This window comes from Erpetoichthys calabaricus, chromosome 14, assembly GCF_900747795.2.
Source record: "Erpetoichthys calabaricus chromosome 14, fErpCal1.3, whole genome shotgun sequence".
NCBI lineage: Eukaryota > Metazoa > Chordata > Cladistia > Polypteriformes > Polypteridae > Erpetoichthys > Erpetoichthys calabaricus.
The window spans coordinates 1,702,925-1,719,016 of record NC_041407.2 but is presented as its reverse complement, the minus strand read 5'-3'; the positions used below and the strand labels follow the sequence as shown (position 1 = coordinate 1,719,016).

Sequence of the window (16,092 nt, the reverse complement as noted above, 5' to 3'; positions counted from 1 at the left end):
CGCTTGGCCTGCCGGTACCTATTAGCTGCCTCCAGAGTTCCACAGGACAAAAGGGACCGGTAGGACTCCTTCTTCAGCTTGACGGCATCCCTCACCGCCGGTGTCCACCAACGGGTTCGGGATTGCCGCCACGACAGGCATCCGACCACCTTACGGCCACAGCTCCGGTCAGCCGCCTCAACAATAGAGGCACGGAACATGGCCCATTTGGACTCAATGTCCCCCACCTCCCTCCGGGACATGGTCGAAGTTCTGCCGGAGGTGGGAGTTGAAGCTACTTCTGACAGGGGGCTCTGCCAGACGTTCCCAGCAGACCCTCACAACACGTTTGGGCCTACCAGGCCTGACCGGCATCCTCCCCCACCATTGAAGCCAACTCACCACCAGGTGGTGATCGGTTGATAGCTCCGCCCCTCTCTTCACCCGAGTGTCCAAGACATGTGGCCGCAAGTCCGACGACACGACCACAAAGTCGATCATTGAACTGAGGCCTAGGGTGTCCTGGTGCCAAGTGCACATATGAACACCCCTATGCTTGAACTTGGTGTTTGTTATGGACAGTCCGTGACGAGCACAGAAGTCCAATAACAAAACACCACTCGGGTTTCTGATCGGGGGGGGGCCATTCCTCCCAATCACGCCCTTCCAGGTCTCACTGTCATTGCCCACGTGAGCATTGAAGTCCCCCAGCAGTACGAGGGAGTCCCCAGAAGGTATGCCCTCTAGCACACCCTCTAGGGACTCCAAAAAGGGTGGGTACTCTGAACTGTTGTTCGGTGCATACGCACAAACAACAGTTAGGACCCGTCCCCCCACCCGAAGGCGGAGGGAGGCTACCCTCTCGTCTACCGGGGGTAAAACCCCAATGTACAGGCTCCAAGTCGGGGGGGCAATAAGTATACCCACACCCGCTCGGCACCTCTCACCGGGGGCAACTCCAGAGTGGTAGAGAGTCCAGCCCCTCTCAAGGAATTGGTTCCAGAGTCCAAGCTGTGCGTCAAGGTGAGCCCGACTATATCTAGCCGGAACCTCTCAACCTCATGCACAAGCTCAGGCTCCTTCCCCTTCAGACAGGTGACATTCCACGTCCCAAGAGCCAGCTTCTGTAGCCGAGGATCGGACCGCCAAGGTCCCCGCCTTCGGCCACCACCCAACTCACACTGCACCCGACCTCCTTGGCCCCTCCCATAGGTGGTGAGCCCATGGGAAGGTTTTTTTTTTTTTTTTTTTAAGGCAAGCTCAGAACTTAAATCAGTACAGCATCTCTCTATTAAGAAGTACAGTTGTGCTTCTCAGATCCTGTTATGACCCTTACTTCAGTGCTTAAAATTCACTGTGCAACAATTAGCAAACAATGTAAAAAGCCTAGAAATAAAGCATTACATTGTGAATTCTTCTTGATAGAAACAAATCAAATAGCTTTTCAAGGTTCTCCATGTAAGAGACTAACTTTAATATTCCCTTCATTTAAAGAAAGAATTTGCAATCTACTTTCAAATCTCATCCAAGACTGAGAACGTGGCAAAAGATGACAGGTTAATCCATTGGAAGATATCTGAAATGCAAATAACAACTAAAAATGTTAATGAAGAGGCCCCTTTATCATGGGTCAGACTACAAATGCTTCCGTTTGACAAATGAGACTATTGACAAGCTATTCATGTTTGAAATTATTACCCCATATACTTAACATAATAACTGGAGTTCAAACTGTCTAGACAGCAAGCAGTAGCTACATATGCAAGAAAAATCAAAATAATCAGAGGAAAAACCATTATTGGATCAAACAATAACACACATTTTTTTGAATTGTCTCCTAATATGATAACATTTTTTCTGAGGTGACTGTGTCATTGATATTCCACTAATATGACATTGTTTTTTAAAATAAAAAACAGTGTGCCTCAGGTAAGTGTGTGCAGGTGCATGCTGCTGTGAAACCATGTGGCCACGGGGTGATCAATGAAGAGGCGAGCCAATTGCTTGTTAACGTGATGATGCCATCGGCACAGTTGCCCTCATCAGCGCTCTGCATGTTAAGGCAAAGTACCTGCAACAATAAGAGTATATAGGGAATCTGAATAGGTTTGAGAGGGGATTCAAAAAAGAATGATGTTCTCAAAACCTGGCAGGATCTAATCAATATTATTTTAGAATAAGAGAAATAACTATTACCACATTTAATTCCCTTCTCTATTTCTTATTTACCTATATATATTTCTCCCTTTCTTTTGTTTATTGTTGCCTCATTAAAAAGCCCTAAGCAATTCTCCTTTGGCTAAGCTCTCCTTCTCAGGGGTGGGGTTTGATTTGTCTTCAATTTTGTTTGGTTATAAATTGATCTATTTGTATGGAATGATTACAATAAAAATTAATAAATAAAGCAAAAAAAAAAAACAGAATGATGTTCAAGAAAGGACCAAAAAAAAAAAACCAAAGTAAAAAGGGAGTAAATCAAGGATGAAAGTTATAATTAGAAGAGAGAGTACAATCGGGTGAGAAAGCTTGTGCAAGGAACAGAAGGCTTAGCAGTCAAACATTGGTTCTTTCAGTGAGTAAGAAGGATGGCACTGCTCATGCCGAATATCTAGGGAGGAGGAGCAACCAAAGGGTTTCGAAAGATCGTCCAACAGACACCTAAGAGAGATGGCTGAAGGATGACAGAGCTTGGGCTGGGGGGTGGGGGGAGGCGGTCCCATCAGTGAGTGGCTATTGTGACAGAAGTCAGTTTTAAAGATTAATGGCACATGCTGACGGCTCTGCCCCACTGCGGTGACCTAAACAGTTAGTGGGACAAAGACAGAAAAAGAAAGGGACTGAGGAGGCTTAGGGCTCATTTATACTTCACGCTCAGAACGCGTACGCGCCTGCATCATGGCTGCCACACGTTCCCAGCGTTCATTTGATGCGTCCTCTGAGCAGGTCCTCAGAAATTAACGAGACGCGTGCGCGAGTTGCAGTACCAGCAAAAAGTCGGGGGGTCTCTGGTTACTATCTACATGTGACAGAAAGCCGCCTTGAGGATCCTATGAGATCGGTGTGCGCGCTTCGATGTTTGATGAATGGTTCGAAGTGGTGAAGCAAAATGCCGACATACAAATGCAGTCGTGGTGCTTTTATATTCAAGCGTTGCATATTCCCGATCGTGATGACACGATACATTTTAAAAGTCTCACATACCGTCTTCTGTGCCGTCTTTTTTTCTACAGCTTCCTCTGGTACTGACAGCAGTGGTAAACAGCAATAGATCGCCACACTGAGCACATTAAATGTATGATATTCCAACTCTCTGCACATTTAGAATCCTTAGATTTATACTTGATATCACTTTCCTGATGAAATGCATTGAAGTACAGTATGTATGTTACATTTTACAGATAAATCATTAATTTTGTTTAAATAATGAATACTGTTAATAATTACACACAAGGGTGTGACACAGTGGCGGAGCGTTAGCGCTGCTGTCTTGCAGGGAGTCATGTTGCCGATATTACCTGCCTAGAGTTTACATGTTTTCCTGCTGGGTTTCCACAGTGTGCGCCGGTTTCCATCCAAAGATATGCAGATTTGGTAATACTAAAATGATGCCAGCGTGTATGTGTGTGCTTGTATTCACCTTGCGATGAGCTGATGCCTCATCCAGGGATTGGTTCAGCCTCGTGCCCAATGCTAGCTGAAATGGACAAATCCCTGGACTGATGGATTTAATCATTAAACATCCTTTTCGGAGATATCGCGGTAAGGTGTCATCAGAGTTTAATGGGTGTTCCAGGCAATTCACAACACCGAAGCCGAACCTGTTCTCCCCGTGATAATATCTCGCACTGCCACCTGGTGGATTCCTCCAGATTTACAGTACATAAAGTACGTGCGCAAGTATAAACAGTACAACGCTTGCGTAGCAGGAGCGTCCGCTGCAGCATGCATCGCATGAAGTACAAATCCGGCCTTAGAGAACTGACCGAAGCACCCAAGTTTATTTGTCCGATTTTATTCCTGTTTAAACATTTATTTGGATTACTTTAGTTGATTTTACTCCCACTACCGGCACTTGTTTTTATTGTGGAATATTTATGTATTTATTGCAGAAATTTGAAAGACACGGACTTACTTTTGTTTGGTCAGTCACACCACATTGCCTGATTAGCTCATACACATCTTGCTGACTGGGTCTTAAGCTGCAGTTCTTAACATCTTGGTTGCTGATCATTAAGGCACCGCCACCTGCTTCTTGCAAAATCTAAAAAAAAAAAAAAAAAAAAAAAAAAAAAAAAAAATCACAAAACAAATCATTTTTCAAATGTAAACACAGAAGACAAATAATATTTAATTGACTTTCTTAGTAGAAACCATTCCTCATGACTACGTGCACGACAACAACAGAAGCCAATACAACTGTAATACAACTACAATACAACTGGTAGTGTGCACGCTACAGTGCCTTAGCATTGACATTCTCACAGGAAAAAAGTCTACTGAATTGCACCACAGCACACCAGTCTGTAAAGTGAAACTGTCAGCCCAAACTTAGGTTGGGGTGTAGACTTGAACAAGCAAGCAAAATGGAAAGCAGCTGAAATGCTGTTATGATATGTCCAACATCAAAACACAGGCCATAACTGTGCAGACAGAAGCCACATTCTGATGAGATGCTATTCAGGCTTCTCTGTCTTTGTTATTTAGTTGGTTTTAATAAGCGAAGGCTGAACTGAAAAAGTGACAAAACTGAATGAGGTCCCAGACCAATGATGCATGCATCACATTACGAAAAAGGTGAAATTACATGGCAATGCTGTAACCTAAGCTCTACCAGTGTCCAACATTGCCTCATATTCCAAATGGACAAAAAGAAAATTAAGCGGCACAAAGAAGGGTACTATAACACCTGGGACTGTAAGTAAAGCCTGTCAAAAACACTCTCCATTTGTCAGAGTAAATTATGTAAATTGAATGGTTCATTAAATAATTTCAAACAAAATGCATATTTTCCATCCCATTCCTGTTCTGAATCTTAGGCAGACAGACTATAATCCTGGCTATATCAGACAGATCCAGGAAGAAGGCAAACACCAAACAAGTAGCTAGGGCTACACAGCAGCAAACATGTAGCCCACTCTAATGTGTACAGAGTCCACTCAAGAGTTTACAGTCAACCTTTTATGGCACGACCTAAGAGTATCCTTAGAAAGCCCACTTAGTCATGGAAAGAAAGTGTAAACTCTCCAGAGACAGTAACTGGAGTGAGCTTTGAACTCAGGACTCTGGAGCTGCAAAGCTTTGCGCCATATCCAAGACTGTTTTTTGCACGTCAAATAAAAATGTTGGGTGCAGGAATTCTCAACCATGCAAGTAAAAAATACTGCTTAATAACGAATTTGGATATTACGTATCCTACCTGAGAATGTTTCACAAGAAACTGAAGGAATGTCCCATGTTCCATGCTAGAAAAGTCTTTAAATTTAAAATGCTCCACCATCTTCTTCTCAATTTTTGATAGATAAGCTAAATTGAGCTGGCCATTGAAGCTGGAAATATGAGTGTGCAAAACCTGCTTTAGCTCAGCTAAAATCAAGGCAAAAACATCAGAGAGGTTAGCAAAATATGGAGAGAAGTAATTTATTGAAATTCACCAGGTGGGGGCCAGCTGCTTCCATTAACTAAAGTTACAAGTGCAACTTACCATCACAGGGTGGCAGGACTGTCTTATTTTCCTCCATCGGCTTGGTGGGTTTTGTTTTTTCAATTAAATTTACTGGTGCTTCCAGTGATCCAGAGCAGATAGCCATTTGGAACATTGCAGCTGCTAATCGGTCCCCAGAAATGTATGACAAGAATCCTTCCACATGCTTGAAGGTTGAAAAACAGAATTTAAATATTTATATCTACAATTAACACAATGAAAATGACAAAAAAAAACAATAAACGGCAGAATAAACTGATAAAATTTATTATCATACAACACGTTATCTTTTTTGAGTTGTGCAAATAAAACTTCAGTGCCCAGAAAATAACTCAAGCAGGCAAACTTCACAGAGATGTTCAACAGACCAGGATTTGAACCTAGTCTTCCAATGAGCCTAACCCTTGGCAACAAGCTGCTGCTATCTGAATAGCACTATTATGAATTCTTTGTTGCACAACTCAGTTTAGAAATAACGTAGGACACAAGTCTTTCAGGATGCGAGAGGAAAAACAGATGTACTTGGAGGAAAGTCTACAAGACAAGGGGAGAAAGTGAGCACAGCACAGAGGCAATGACTAGATTTGGGGTTCAGATCAGGATGCTGAATTTGTAAGACCAGTGGGCCATAACAATTCAAGCAATATCCATCCACTCATCGTTAGGACAATTTTTTCCATTATACGTTCATATGTTCATGGAGCAATCAAAACTTATACTTGCAGCATTTTCAGGAATAAACCCTGCAGAGAATGTATGTGTAATAAATCAAAAAATAGCTAATCTAAAACATGCTTAACCACCTAAAATAGTCATTAAAATAACTGACAATAGAAAGCAATAAACACCATTAAAAAAGATATGTATTATAAGTAAAAGGAACCCATGGTTTGTCCAAAGTTTGTGCTCTATGCTGGCCACCACCCTTTACTGGTTCGGTTAATGAATGGACGGTTTATTATACCGTTTGGATTTTCTACAAAAAGTTCAATTCAGTTACATGGCAAAAAACTGTGAGTACTTCAGTACCTTGGCCATTTTCTTGCTGAATATGTCCTGTGCCTTGATAAACACCTCCATCACTGCATCAGAAGCACTCATGTGGGCATATTTCAACCGCATTTCGCTGGAACCACTAGAGGAGTAAAGAGGCGCTCCAGATGCAGGTTCCATCAGGCTTTTTTTGACCTTTCTCAGTTTGGCCTCAATCTCTTCCTCAATTTCTTTCTGAATAACTTTCTTGGTCTTGTCCATTGAATCATATTCACAGTTCACTGCTTTCCGCAATGTCTGTTAAGAAAAAAACAACAGGAAATACTCAAATTACCTTTTCTTTGGCACCTAAATCGCTCATCTGCAGTAACAATTAGTTTAGAATGAAAGATGTCTAAATGTAGAGATGATATAAATCCCTCGAGTCATTTAAAATGTTTAATGTGAATAACAAATTTCAGTTGTACTTCAATAACATGGAAGAATAATAATCATCATCATCATAATAATACATTTTATTTATATTGCACCTTTCATAGGGCATATTCATGCACATGCCCATGCACACGCTCATTATCGGTGGAACAATTTAGAGTTACCAATTAGTCTACCCTCCATATTGTTGGGATGATGGCCAATAGAGACAAATTCTGCGCACAGATTGACAGGGCTAGAATTTGAATGTAGTCTCTTAGAGATGTGACTCTGCAGCGCTAACCTTTGTGCCACCTTGCTACACTTACATCCAGTATATTTAACAAAATACAACATTCTCAAACCCAACTAACCAAAGTCATGGGGAGTAGCTGAGCCTATCACAGAGTAGTACTGATCGCGAGGCAGAAGCTAGCCCTAGACAGGGTGCCAGTCTACTGTGGGGCCCACTCACAAAGGGTCAGTCTGGAATCAAGAGTTACTGTATATTAAGAGACATATTTTGGAGGATGTGGTATGAGAAGCCATGTAGACACAGGTAGAAGAGGACAAACTCCGCACACGATGGGGCAAGTCTGATACCCTAGAAACTGGATCAATGTTAACTTCTGTGCCACTATATTCTCACAGAGCATAAAAATTAAAAACAAAAATGGTAAGTTAAAAAGTAAGTCCATTTCAGCCTCTTGACTTTGATTATTTCAGGAGGCACCACAATTGAAATAATATAGCAGACAGACCTATTTTCAGACATCTCCCAACTAAATCGAAATCTTGTCTTTTGAGTTAGGATGGTTGGAATTCAGATTTCAAACCACACTGTATATGTTTATATGTATATTTTTATGTATATTGCAATGTTTCTTTATTTTTAAGCTACATTATTTGTAATTATCATAGCGTACACTGAAATCATAAGGGAAAAAAGTGTGCTTAATAGGAATAAACTGAATTTAACCAAACTGAGATATCAGTCACAGACATAATAAGAAATGTAAAATAAGTTGGAACAGCACACACTGTATATGTCATAATTAAACTGATACTGTACCGAAATTGAGAGAGCAATGCTCTGAATTCTGATCCCCAAATCATATGGAGAATCGCATTTGTACTGATCAGATATAAACTTCATGAACTCTGGAAGATCCACTTTGCATTTGTAGCCTTTTTGCTTCCTCATAAATGCACGCAGATTCTGAAACACCCAAAAGAGAACAGTGGTAAAACAATGTCCTCAAATTACACTTTACTGCAAAGATAAAGTTATTCAAGCAAGGAAAACCCTATTAGTTATATTAAAATAACAAAGAAAGAAAGGCACAATTTCATAGAAATCTCTCCATCAACTTACAACAACAAAAATATTATTATAGCTTTAATATAAAAATGCACCAAGTATAGATGTTCATTCTTATATGCTGGCATATACAAAAGACAGGAATGCTGATGTGACTGTCCTAAACACATACTGTTATGAATAAAACTGTCAGATGTGGCCAGGTTTTCAAATGCAATGCAAAAGAAATGTTTTTTGTTGAACAAGTACCTACATTGTTGAAAGTTTATTTGGTCTTTAATGCAAGTTACTTTGATCTCACTGCAACACATTTTAAACCAAACAGGGAAAACCTGCATATAACAATTACTTCTTGTGTCCTGCACAATAATGAGAATGAGGGAATTTCTTTTGTATGAGTAAATGGAACCAGCTTAACAAAAAGCAACCTTCACACGTGCATTATAACATTTTTTGCAAAACACACAGCAGAAGAGCTTACACCTCCAATACTACACAATTCAAATCCAGTTCCAAACTTGGCACACAACACTACAAATCAATTCAAACAATCAGTTTTGCAAATTGTGATGAGGCCTTCTGTCCTAACACATGTAAAATAAGTGCCAGTTCTGCGACTGAAAAGCACTGCCATAACATGATACCATCACCATACTTTATAACAGAGATGACCGCGACGCTGCTGCTGTGCAGTGTTTCATTTGATCCACACCTACCATTCATCATTCTTTGTTAAACCAGATCTTAAGGTTTGTCCCTTTCCCCACACTTGTGCATCACTACACAGACAATTGATTTACTTAGAGTGCTCTTTTGTCTTTACTTTGAAATGCTCTTGTGAAAGTTTCTACTTTATGCAGAAAATGAGATTAATCCACAAAACATTACATAAAGCAGGTGATCCACACGTCACAGATTATATGTAGGAAAATGTAGATGTGCTGCTTCAAAGTAACTAAATACTGTTTCACCTTGATGATTTCCATTTTAATTTTGTAAAACTGTTTCTGACATTTTTTTTTTCCCCAGAGGATATGCAAATATTTGTATATCACAAAGGTGATAAATCCATCCATCCATTTTCCAACCCGTTGAATCCAAACACAGGGTCACGGGGGTCTGCTGGAGCCAATCCCAGCCAACACAGGGCACAAGGCAGGAACAAATCCTGGGCAGGGTGCCAACCCACCGCAGGACACACACAAACACACCCACACACCAAGCACACACTAGGGCCAATTTAGAATCGCCAATCCACCTAACCATCTTTTATTCAATCTTCCTGAGATTCAAAATGTGACAAAGTAAGCATCCGGTCAAATATTCAAGGTCCCCAAAGTACTATTTTCTATCACACTACCTGGTTATTTATGCCTTGTGTCTATAATAAGTGAATTTATGCAGAATTTTATTTACCAGTTTCAGTTACCAGAAATCTTTACCAGTTTCATTTTCTGGCCCCGTGTTGCTAGTAAAGAACTCATTTTAGAGCAACAGCTTTAATCCACTGTACTAATTGCCTTGCCAATTGTGAACATTCCTGCCATGCATGATCTAAGTTTTCTTTTGCATAAACTGTAATGAACCAACTACTTCAGTGTTTGCTCACAGATTATATCCTGCAGTCTAGTCTAGTTGCTCTTCCTTAAGACTTTCTCTAGCGTAATTATATCTTTTTTTTTTTTTTGGCAACACAAAAAACAAAGCTACACATACTGTTAACAAAATGTGGAAAAAGTGATGCGCTGTGAATACTTTCCGGATGCACTGTAATATTCTAGACGAGGCCTCACTAGTACATTATGTAGCTTATGAATAACCTCTCCTGATTTGCACTTGACACACATCACATATGCGTTCTTAACACCGGTCACATGCGGTCATCATATAACTCCTACGTCCTTCCCATAAAGCGTACTTTCAAGTTTCACATCCCCATTGTGTATTCAAGTCTGACATTTGTATGTACTTCAGGCAATACTTCACATTTATTTACATTAAGTGTTATCTGTCACATATCGGTCCAAATCCAAATTCTGCCCAGAACCATCTGTAATATGTGTTATCAGTAAAAGTAACCAGACCTGGCGGGTAGAGTTCCCACAAGCTCACTCCTGCAGACAGTAAAGATTGTAACTGCAAAAGGCCTCTGGACACCACCCTGCATTAATGCATAAGCTTTTTAAAGCATAAAAGTCACATTACCTTGATGATGTCCACTGTCTCTATTTCAACAATATCCTCATCCTTCAAGGTACTGGGTACTTTGAACATTTTGTGTATTAATGGAATCTTGCACAGTGGGCCCACATTCAGCTCTTTGAAGTGTTTCTTGGCTTTTAGGGCTGCTATGCATTCACCCACTTCATACAAAGTGCACACTGTGCGAACTGCTTCTATAGACTGAAAATAAAAAAAAAAAGAATTATTTAAAGTAAGTCACCTTAAATAAAATACTGGGCTCCCTTTCCTAAAGCATTGCAAATTTCCTTAACCCAAATGGCTAAAATCTTTTTTTAATAGTTGTTTTGTGCCAGTTGAAGAATTCAAGAACTTGGGGTCTTAAATTCAACATCTAGTAGCATCACTTGACTAGCACTGTTTGCATGTAATTGTCATGGGATGTACTCTCTCTTGGAAGAGAGTAGTGGTTTGTTATCTGCATGTAAGTGCGAGCAGGAGTATTAAGTGGAGAAGTTCAAGTAGCTGAGGAACTAAGGGAATTATTGTGTACATGTAATAAATGACACTGACCAATGAATCAATATAGCAGCCACTGCCTGTAGATATTTATCTGGACAGTAAATCCTTAAATTAACTATAGCATAAAGTAATTGTGTTTGCATTTAGAGATGAACAAACATGTCAAGAGGAAGACTACTATGTGCAATGGTGTGCATATTCTAGGCTTCAGCACTACCACAGGCTATCTCACTGTCTGGCACAGCGTGAGCAGCAAGAAAGTGAGTGAAGGTGGTGATGACAGGGTGCAAACTCTTTGAAGTGAGCAGACAACAAGTACAAGTTATGAACATTTCTATTTGTATTTACATAAATTCAATATACAGTGGGACAAAAACGTATTTAGTCAGCCACCAATTGTGCAAGTTCTCCCACTTAGAGATGAGAGAGGCCTGTAATTTTCATCATAGGTATACCTCAACTATGAGAGACAAAATGAGAAAAAAAATCCAGAAAATCACATTGTCTGATTTTTAAAGAATTTATTTGCAAATTATGGTGGAAAAATAAGTATTTGGTCACCTACAAACAAGCATGATTTCTGGCTCTCACAGACCTGTAACTTCTTCTGTAAGAGGCTCCTCTGTCCTCCACTCGTTACCTGTATTAATGGCACCTGTTTGAACTCGTTATCAATATAAAAGACACCTGTCCACAACCTCAAACAGTCACACTCCAAACTCCACTATGGCCAAGACCAAAGAGCTGTCAAAGGACACCAGAAACAAAATTGTAGACCTGTACCAGGCTGGGAAGACTGAATCTGCAATAGGTAAGCAGCTTGGTGTGAAAAAATCAACTGTGGGAGCAATTATTAGAAAATGGAAGACATACAAGACCACTGATAATCTCCCTCGATCTGGGGCTCCACGCAAGATCTCACCCCGTGGGGTCAAAATGATCACAAGAACGGTGAGCAAAAATCCCAGAACCACACGGGGGGGACCTAGTGAATGACCTGCAGAGAGCTGGGACCAAAGTAACAAAGGCTACCATCAGTAACACACTACGCTGCCAGGGACTCAAATCCTGCAGTGCCAGACGTGTCCCCCTGCTTAAGCCAGTACGTGTGCAGGCCCGTCTGAAGTTTGCTAGAGAGCATTTGGATGATCCAGAAGAGGATTGGGAGAATGTCATATGGTCAGATGAAAAAAACTACTCGTCGTGTTTGGAAGAGAAAGAATGCTGAGTTGCATCCAAAGAACACCATACCTACTGTAAAGCATGGGGGTGGAAACATCATGCTTTGGGGCTGTTTTTCTGCAAAGGGACCAGGTCAACTGATCCATGTAAAGGAAAGAATGAATAGGGCCATGTATCGTCAGATTTTGAGTGAAAACCTCCTTCCATCAGCAAGGGCATTGAAGATGAAACGTGGCTGGGTCTTTCCGCATGACAATGATCCCAAACACACCGCCCGGGTAACGAAGGAGTAGCTTCGGAAGAAGCATTTCAAGGTCCTGGAGTGGCCTAGCCAGTCTCCAGATCTCAACCCCATAGAAAATCTTTGGAGGGAGTTGAAAGTCCGTGCTGCCCAGCGACAAACCCAAAACATCACTGCTCTAGAGGAGATCTGCATGGAGGATTGGGGCAAAATACCAGCAACAGTGTGTGAAAACCTTGTGAAGACTTACAGAAAACGTTTGACCTCGGTCATTGCCAACAAAGGGTATATAACAAAGCATTGAGATAAACTTTTGTTATTGACCAAATATTTTTTTCCACCATAATTTGCAAATAAATTCTTCAAAAATCAGATAATGTGATTTTCTAGATTTTTTTTTCTCATTTTGTCTCTCATAGTTGAGGTATACCTATGATGAAAAGTACAGGCCTCTCTCATCTTTTTAAGTGGGAGAACTTGCACAATTGGTGGCTGACTAAATACTTTTTTGCCCCACTATAAAGTGTGGGGAAAAAAATAAGAGTTGGCATTATTTAATAATGCCTGACAGATGTCAAGGCGCAGTGCATTATACGTTTGTTTATACGCCACTTGCTTAAGCATTTTTGAAGTTCATGATGGAGATATAAGAGTAGACATCCTGGTTCCTCTTTTCCTAAGTGCAGATTATTACCGAATTATATAATGTAAGAGAAGTAAATGTTTAAGAATTTGCTATGATGTAAGGTCTTATTTTACCTTTTTTTATAAGCATAGCAAACAGGTACAGTAATTGCTGTATTTAGATGTTTTTCTGTGTAGAGCTAGAGGTGCTCACTGTCTGTGAAGTCTGCCTCTCTTCAACTCTGAGATGTTGCTCTGTTTTGAACAAAGCTGTCATGCAGGTCAATACAAACCCAGTTCCAGTTATTTGCTTCCACAACAGGTTATACAATATGCAAATATAAAACAAACAAATATGAAAGTAAAATTAAAAAGTTCAAACTGAAAGTAGAAACACCTCTCCTGAAAAATATCTTTGTGAAAATTTATCAAAAATCTTCATCATTGGTTTATTTAACTGAGGAATAGAAGACTGCTTCTTCTTAAGCTTAACTCTGTATAAAAGGCAGAAAAATAACTATGAAGGTGGGAAACAATGGTTACAATATACTGCACAGCATTCAAAACTGAACCTCAGGGAGTGCCAAAGTAACTACCTGTAAAATGTTATTCAGATACACTGTGGCCTATGTCTCCAAAACCAAAACAAACAAGTTTAAGTCCATCTAATCTCTGGGAAAAAAATATATTCTTCAGCATATTTGGAATTGGTAGCCAGGACATGGCTAGTACAACATGCAGTACAAACAGGACTATCCTCAAGGTAGAAAGGCTTAGATGGCTGGGCATCTTAAGAGGAAAGGAAGGGGAAAAGGAACATACTGGAGGGTCAATTACAAGAAAGAAGTAGTCGAAAAAGGTCAAAGACTAAGAGATGTGATGAATTTGACATTGGTGTGGGAAGACTGGAAGAAACAAGGTGCTTGTAACAATGGAGAGGCCATAGACTTGGATCTAGCCACTAGAAGGAAATATTGCCTTGCAGCAGCACTACCTGAGAAGGACTTCAATTCCCAGCATGCTGTGGGGTCACTGCACCACTAGACTGCCTCGGCCTACTGCATAGGGGCTGCTGGGAGGAAGCCTGTTACGGCGCAATCTTTAAAAGGACTGCAGTCTTGAATAGTGGATATTACTGCTGCAACAGACCGTTTTCTCTCACTTTTATGGATTACAATTTCATCAGTATACTAAAGATTACAATTACAATTGGATTTGTCTGTTTGGAGTCAATCTCACATGGTGCATGGTCCTTTCACCACAGATTTACAGCGAACATTCAAGGAATATGGTAGGTCATGGTTACCATTTTTCCAAAGTGCTGTTTACTTGGGCATTTTTCCACATCTTGCCATTAACTTCATCTATTAAACTGGACTTTGTTTTAGGCTGTGTTTGTGTTGATTAGTAAATTGTTGTTGTGTTGTGGTTGTGAGTTATTGGGAAGGCTTTATTTAAATAGTGGTTTATTTGTTATATTTACAGTATTTGTGTTGTAAATAGTCTTCCTAATACAGTTCTTTGGGCTATTTTACTTCAATGTATGGTGCCTCTGTGGGAGTTGCATGTGAGTTGGACCAGGCCAGGTGAAATCCTGGCTTCCCTATAAAATAAATAAATACCTAAATCACTATAATTTAGTGTACATTCTAGTGCCGCTATATTGGCACTATAATATTTTATGTATTCCATGACACAATGAGTGCATTTACATGTGCTCTAACAACTTGGTTATTCACAGAAACCCGGTTCAAAAATGTCATGTACACCCTCATTCTGGTTAGAGAAACTGAGTTAAAACACATAGATTTCTTCACAAGTAACCTGATTATGTGGCCATGTAAAAGTTTCAACAGGTTGCAATTAAGGATTTTGCAATCTGCGCGTGTCCATTGCAATGTTAGTCTGCATGTGTTTTTGCTTCAAACACACATCAGTAGAAAATGGTGGAAGTATCCTCAAAGATAAATTTCCTGAGGTTAATGTTTGGGCAATCCCATTATTCCTTCTTGTGGCTGAAACAATCCGTCTTAATATGTCTGAAATCGCTAAATTTATGTGGCTGAGCTAAAGATACAATTCTAAATTCAGCAGCATAATATTCAGAGATACAGTACAAGCTTGTTTTGTAATTCACTAGCAGATACTGATAATGTTTAAACTTTTGTTTAGCAACTTTTTATGACAACAGAGTGTTTCACCTAAGGAGATCTCCATAAGTGGAACTGCACATGTAAATGGTTGTTTTTAAGAAACCAGTTTTCTGCCTTAACCGGGTTACACACCTTGTCCCAGTTTTCTGTGTGCATGTGAATTTGCTAATAAAAATCTGATGTATTCCGCATGACTGTCTGTACACACTGTAAAATATTAGCTACAATGTTTTACTACTAAATCATAGCTATGTATAATGAAATAGTTATGGCACCCCATGTTCAAATCCCAGTCCAGACACTGTCTACGCAGGGCACGTCCCATGAATTTTTGCTGGGTGGTAACATTTCCTCCCACATCCCAGATGTCCTAATTAGGTTAAATATAGCCAACTGAAGACAATTAGAATTTACACTTAAAATCGCTTATCTATATCTACCATATATTTCTATTTTAATATTTCAGCATATCTTGCATGATATTTCTCCGTTTACGTTTTGTCATTACATTTTGTGTTGCAGTTCACTTTTCAAAATTAAATCTGATTTTTGTAGAATAAACTGGGCTCAAAGGTGAAAGTGTGCTTAATAAGAATAAACTGAAAATTGCACTAAATTGAGGTTAACTGGTGATGCTTGACTGAGGCATGTAACGGAGTTTTCCTGTAGTGTTGCCTGGATATGCTCTAGTTATATGTTTTGGAATGGACGGTTATTTTTTTTAAAGGAGGTGAATGATCTATACGTCTATACTAGGGTTGTTTTGCCAATGGTAAAACGA

General features: G+C 40.0%; 1 protein-coding gene across 2 annotated transcripts in view; it reads right to left on the bottom strand.

The window, feature by feature from the left end:
- Nucleotides 1–16,092, bottom strand: part of LOC114665152 (uncharacterized) — a 44,975-nt gene that overhangs the window by 3,914 nt on the left and 24,969 nt on the right. For both annotated transcript variants that reach the window (XM_051918797.1, XM_028819565.2), the window contains 6 exons: nucleotides 10,614–10,811; nucleotides 8,160–8,306; nucleotides 6,710–6,970; nucleotides 5,681–5,846; nucleotides 5,396–5,562; nucleotides 4,112–4,240 (listed from right to left, as the gene is read on the bottom strand). In XM_051918797.1, the coding sequence (XP_051774757.1) occupies nucleotides 4,112–4,240; nucleotides 5,396–5,562; nucleotides 5,681–5,846; nucleotides 6,710–6,970; nucleotides 8,160–8,306; nucleotides 10,614–10,811 (1,068 nt within the window). The remainder of the gene's footprint in view (nucleotides 1–4,111; nucleotides 4,241–5,395; nucleotides 5,563–5,680; nucleotides 5,847–6,709; nucleotides 6,971–8,159; nucleotides 8,307–10,613; nucleotides 10,812–16,092) is intronic.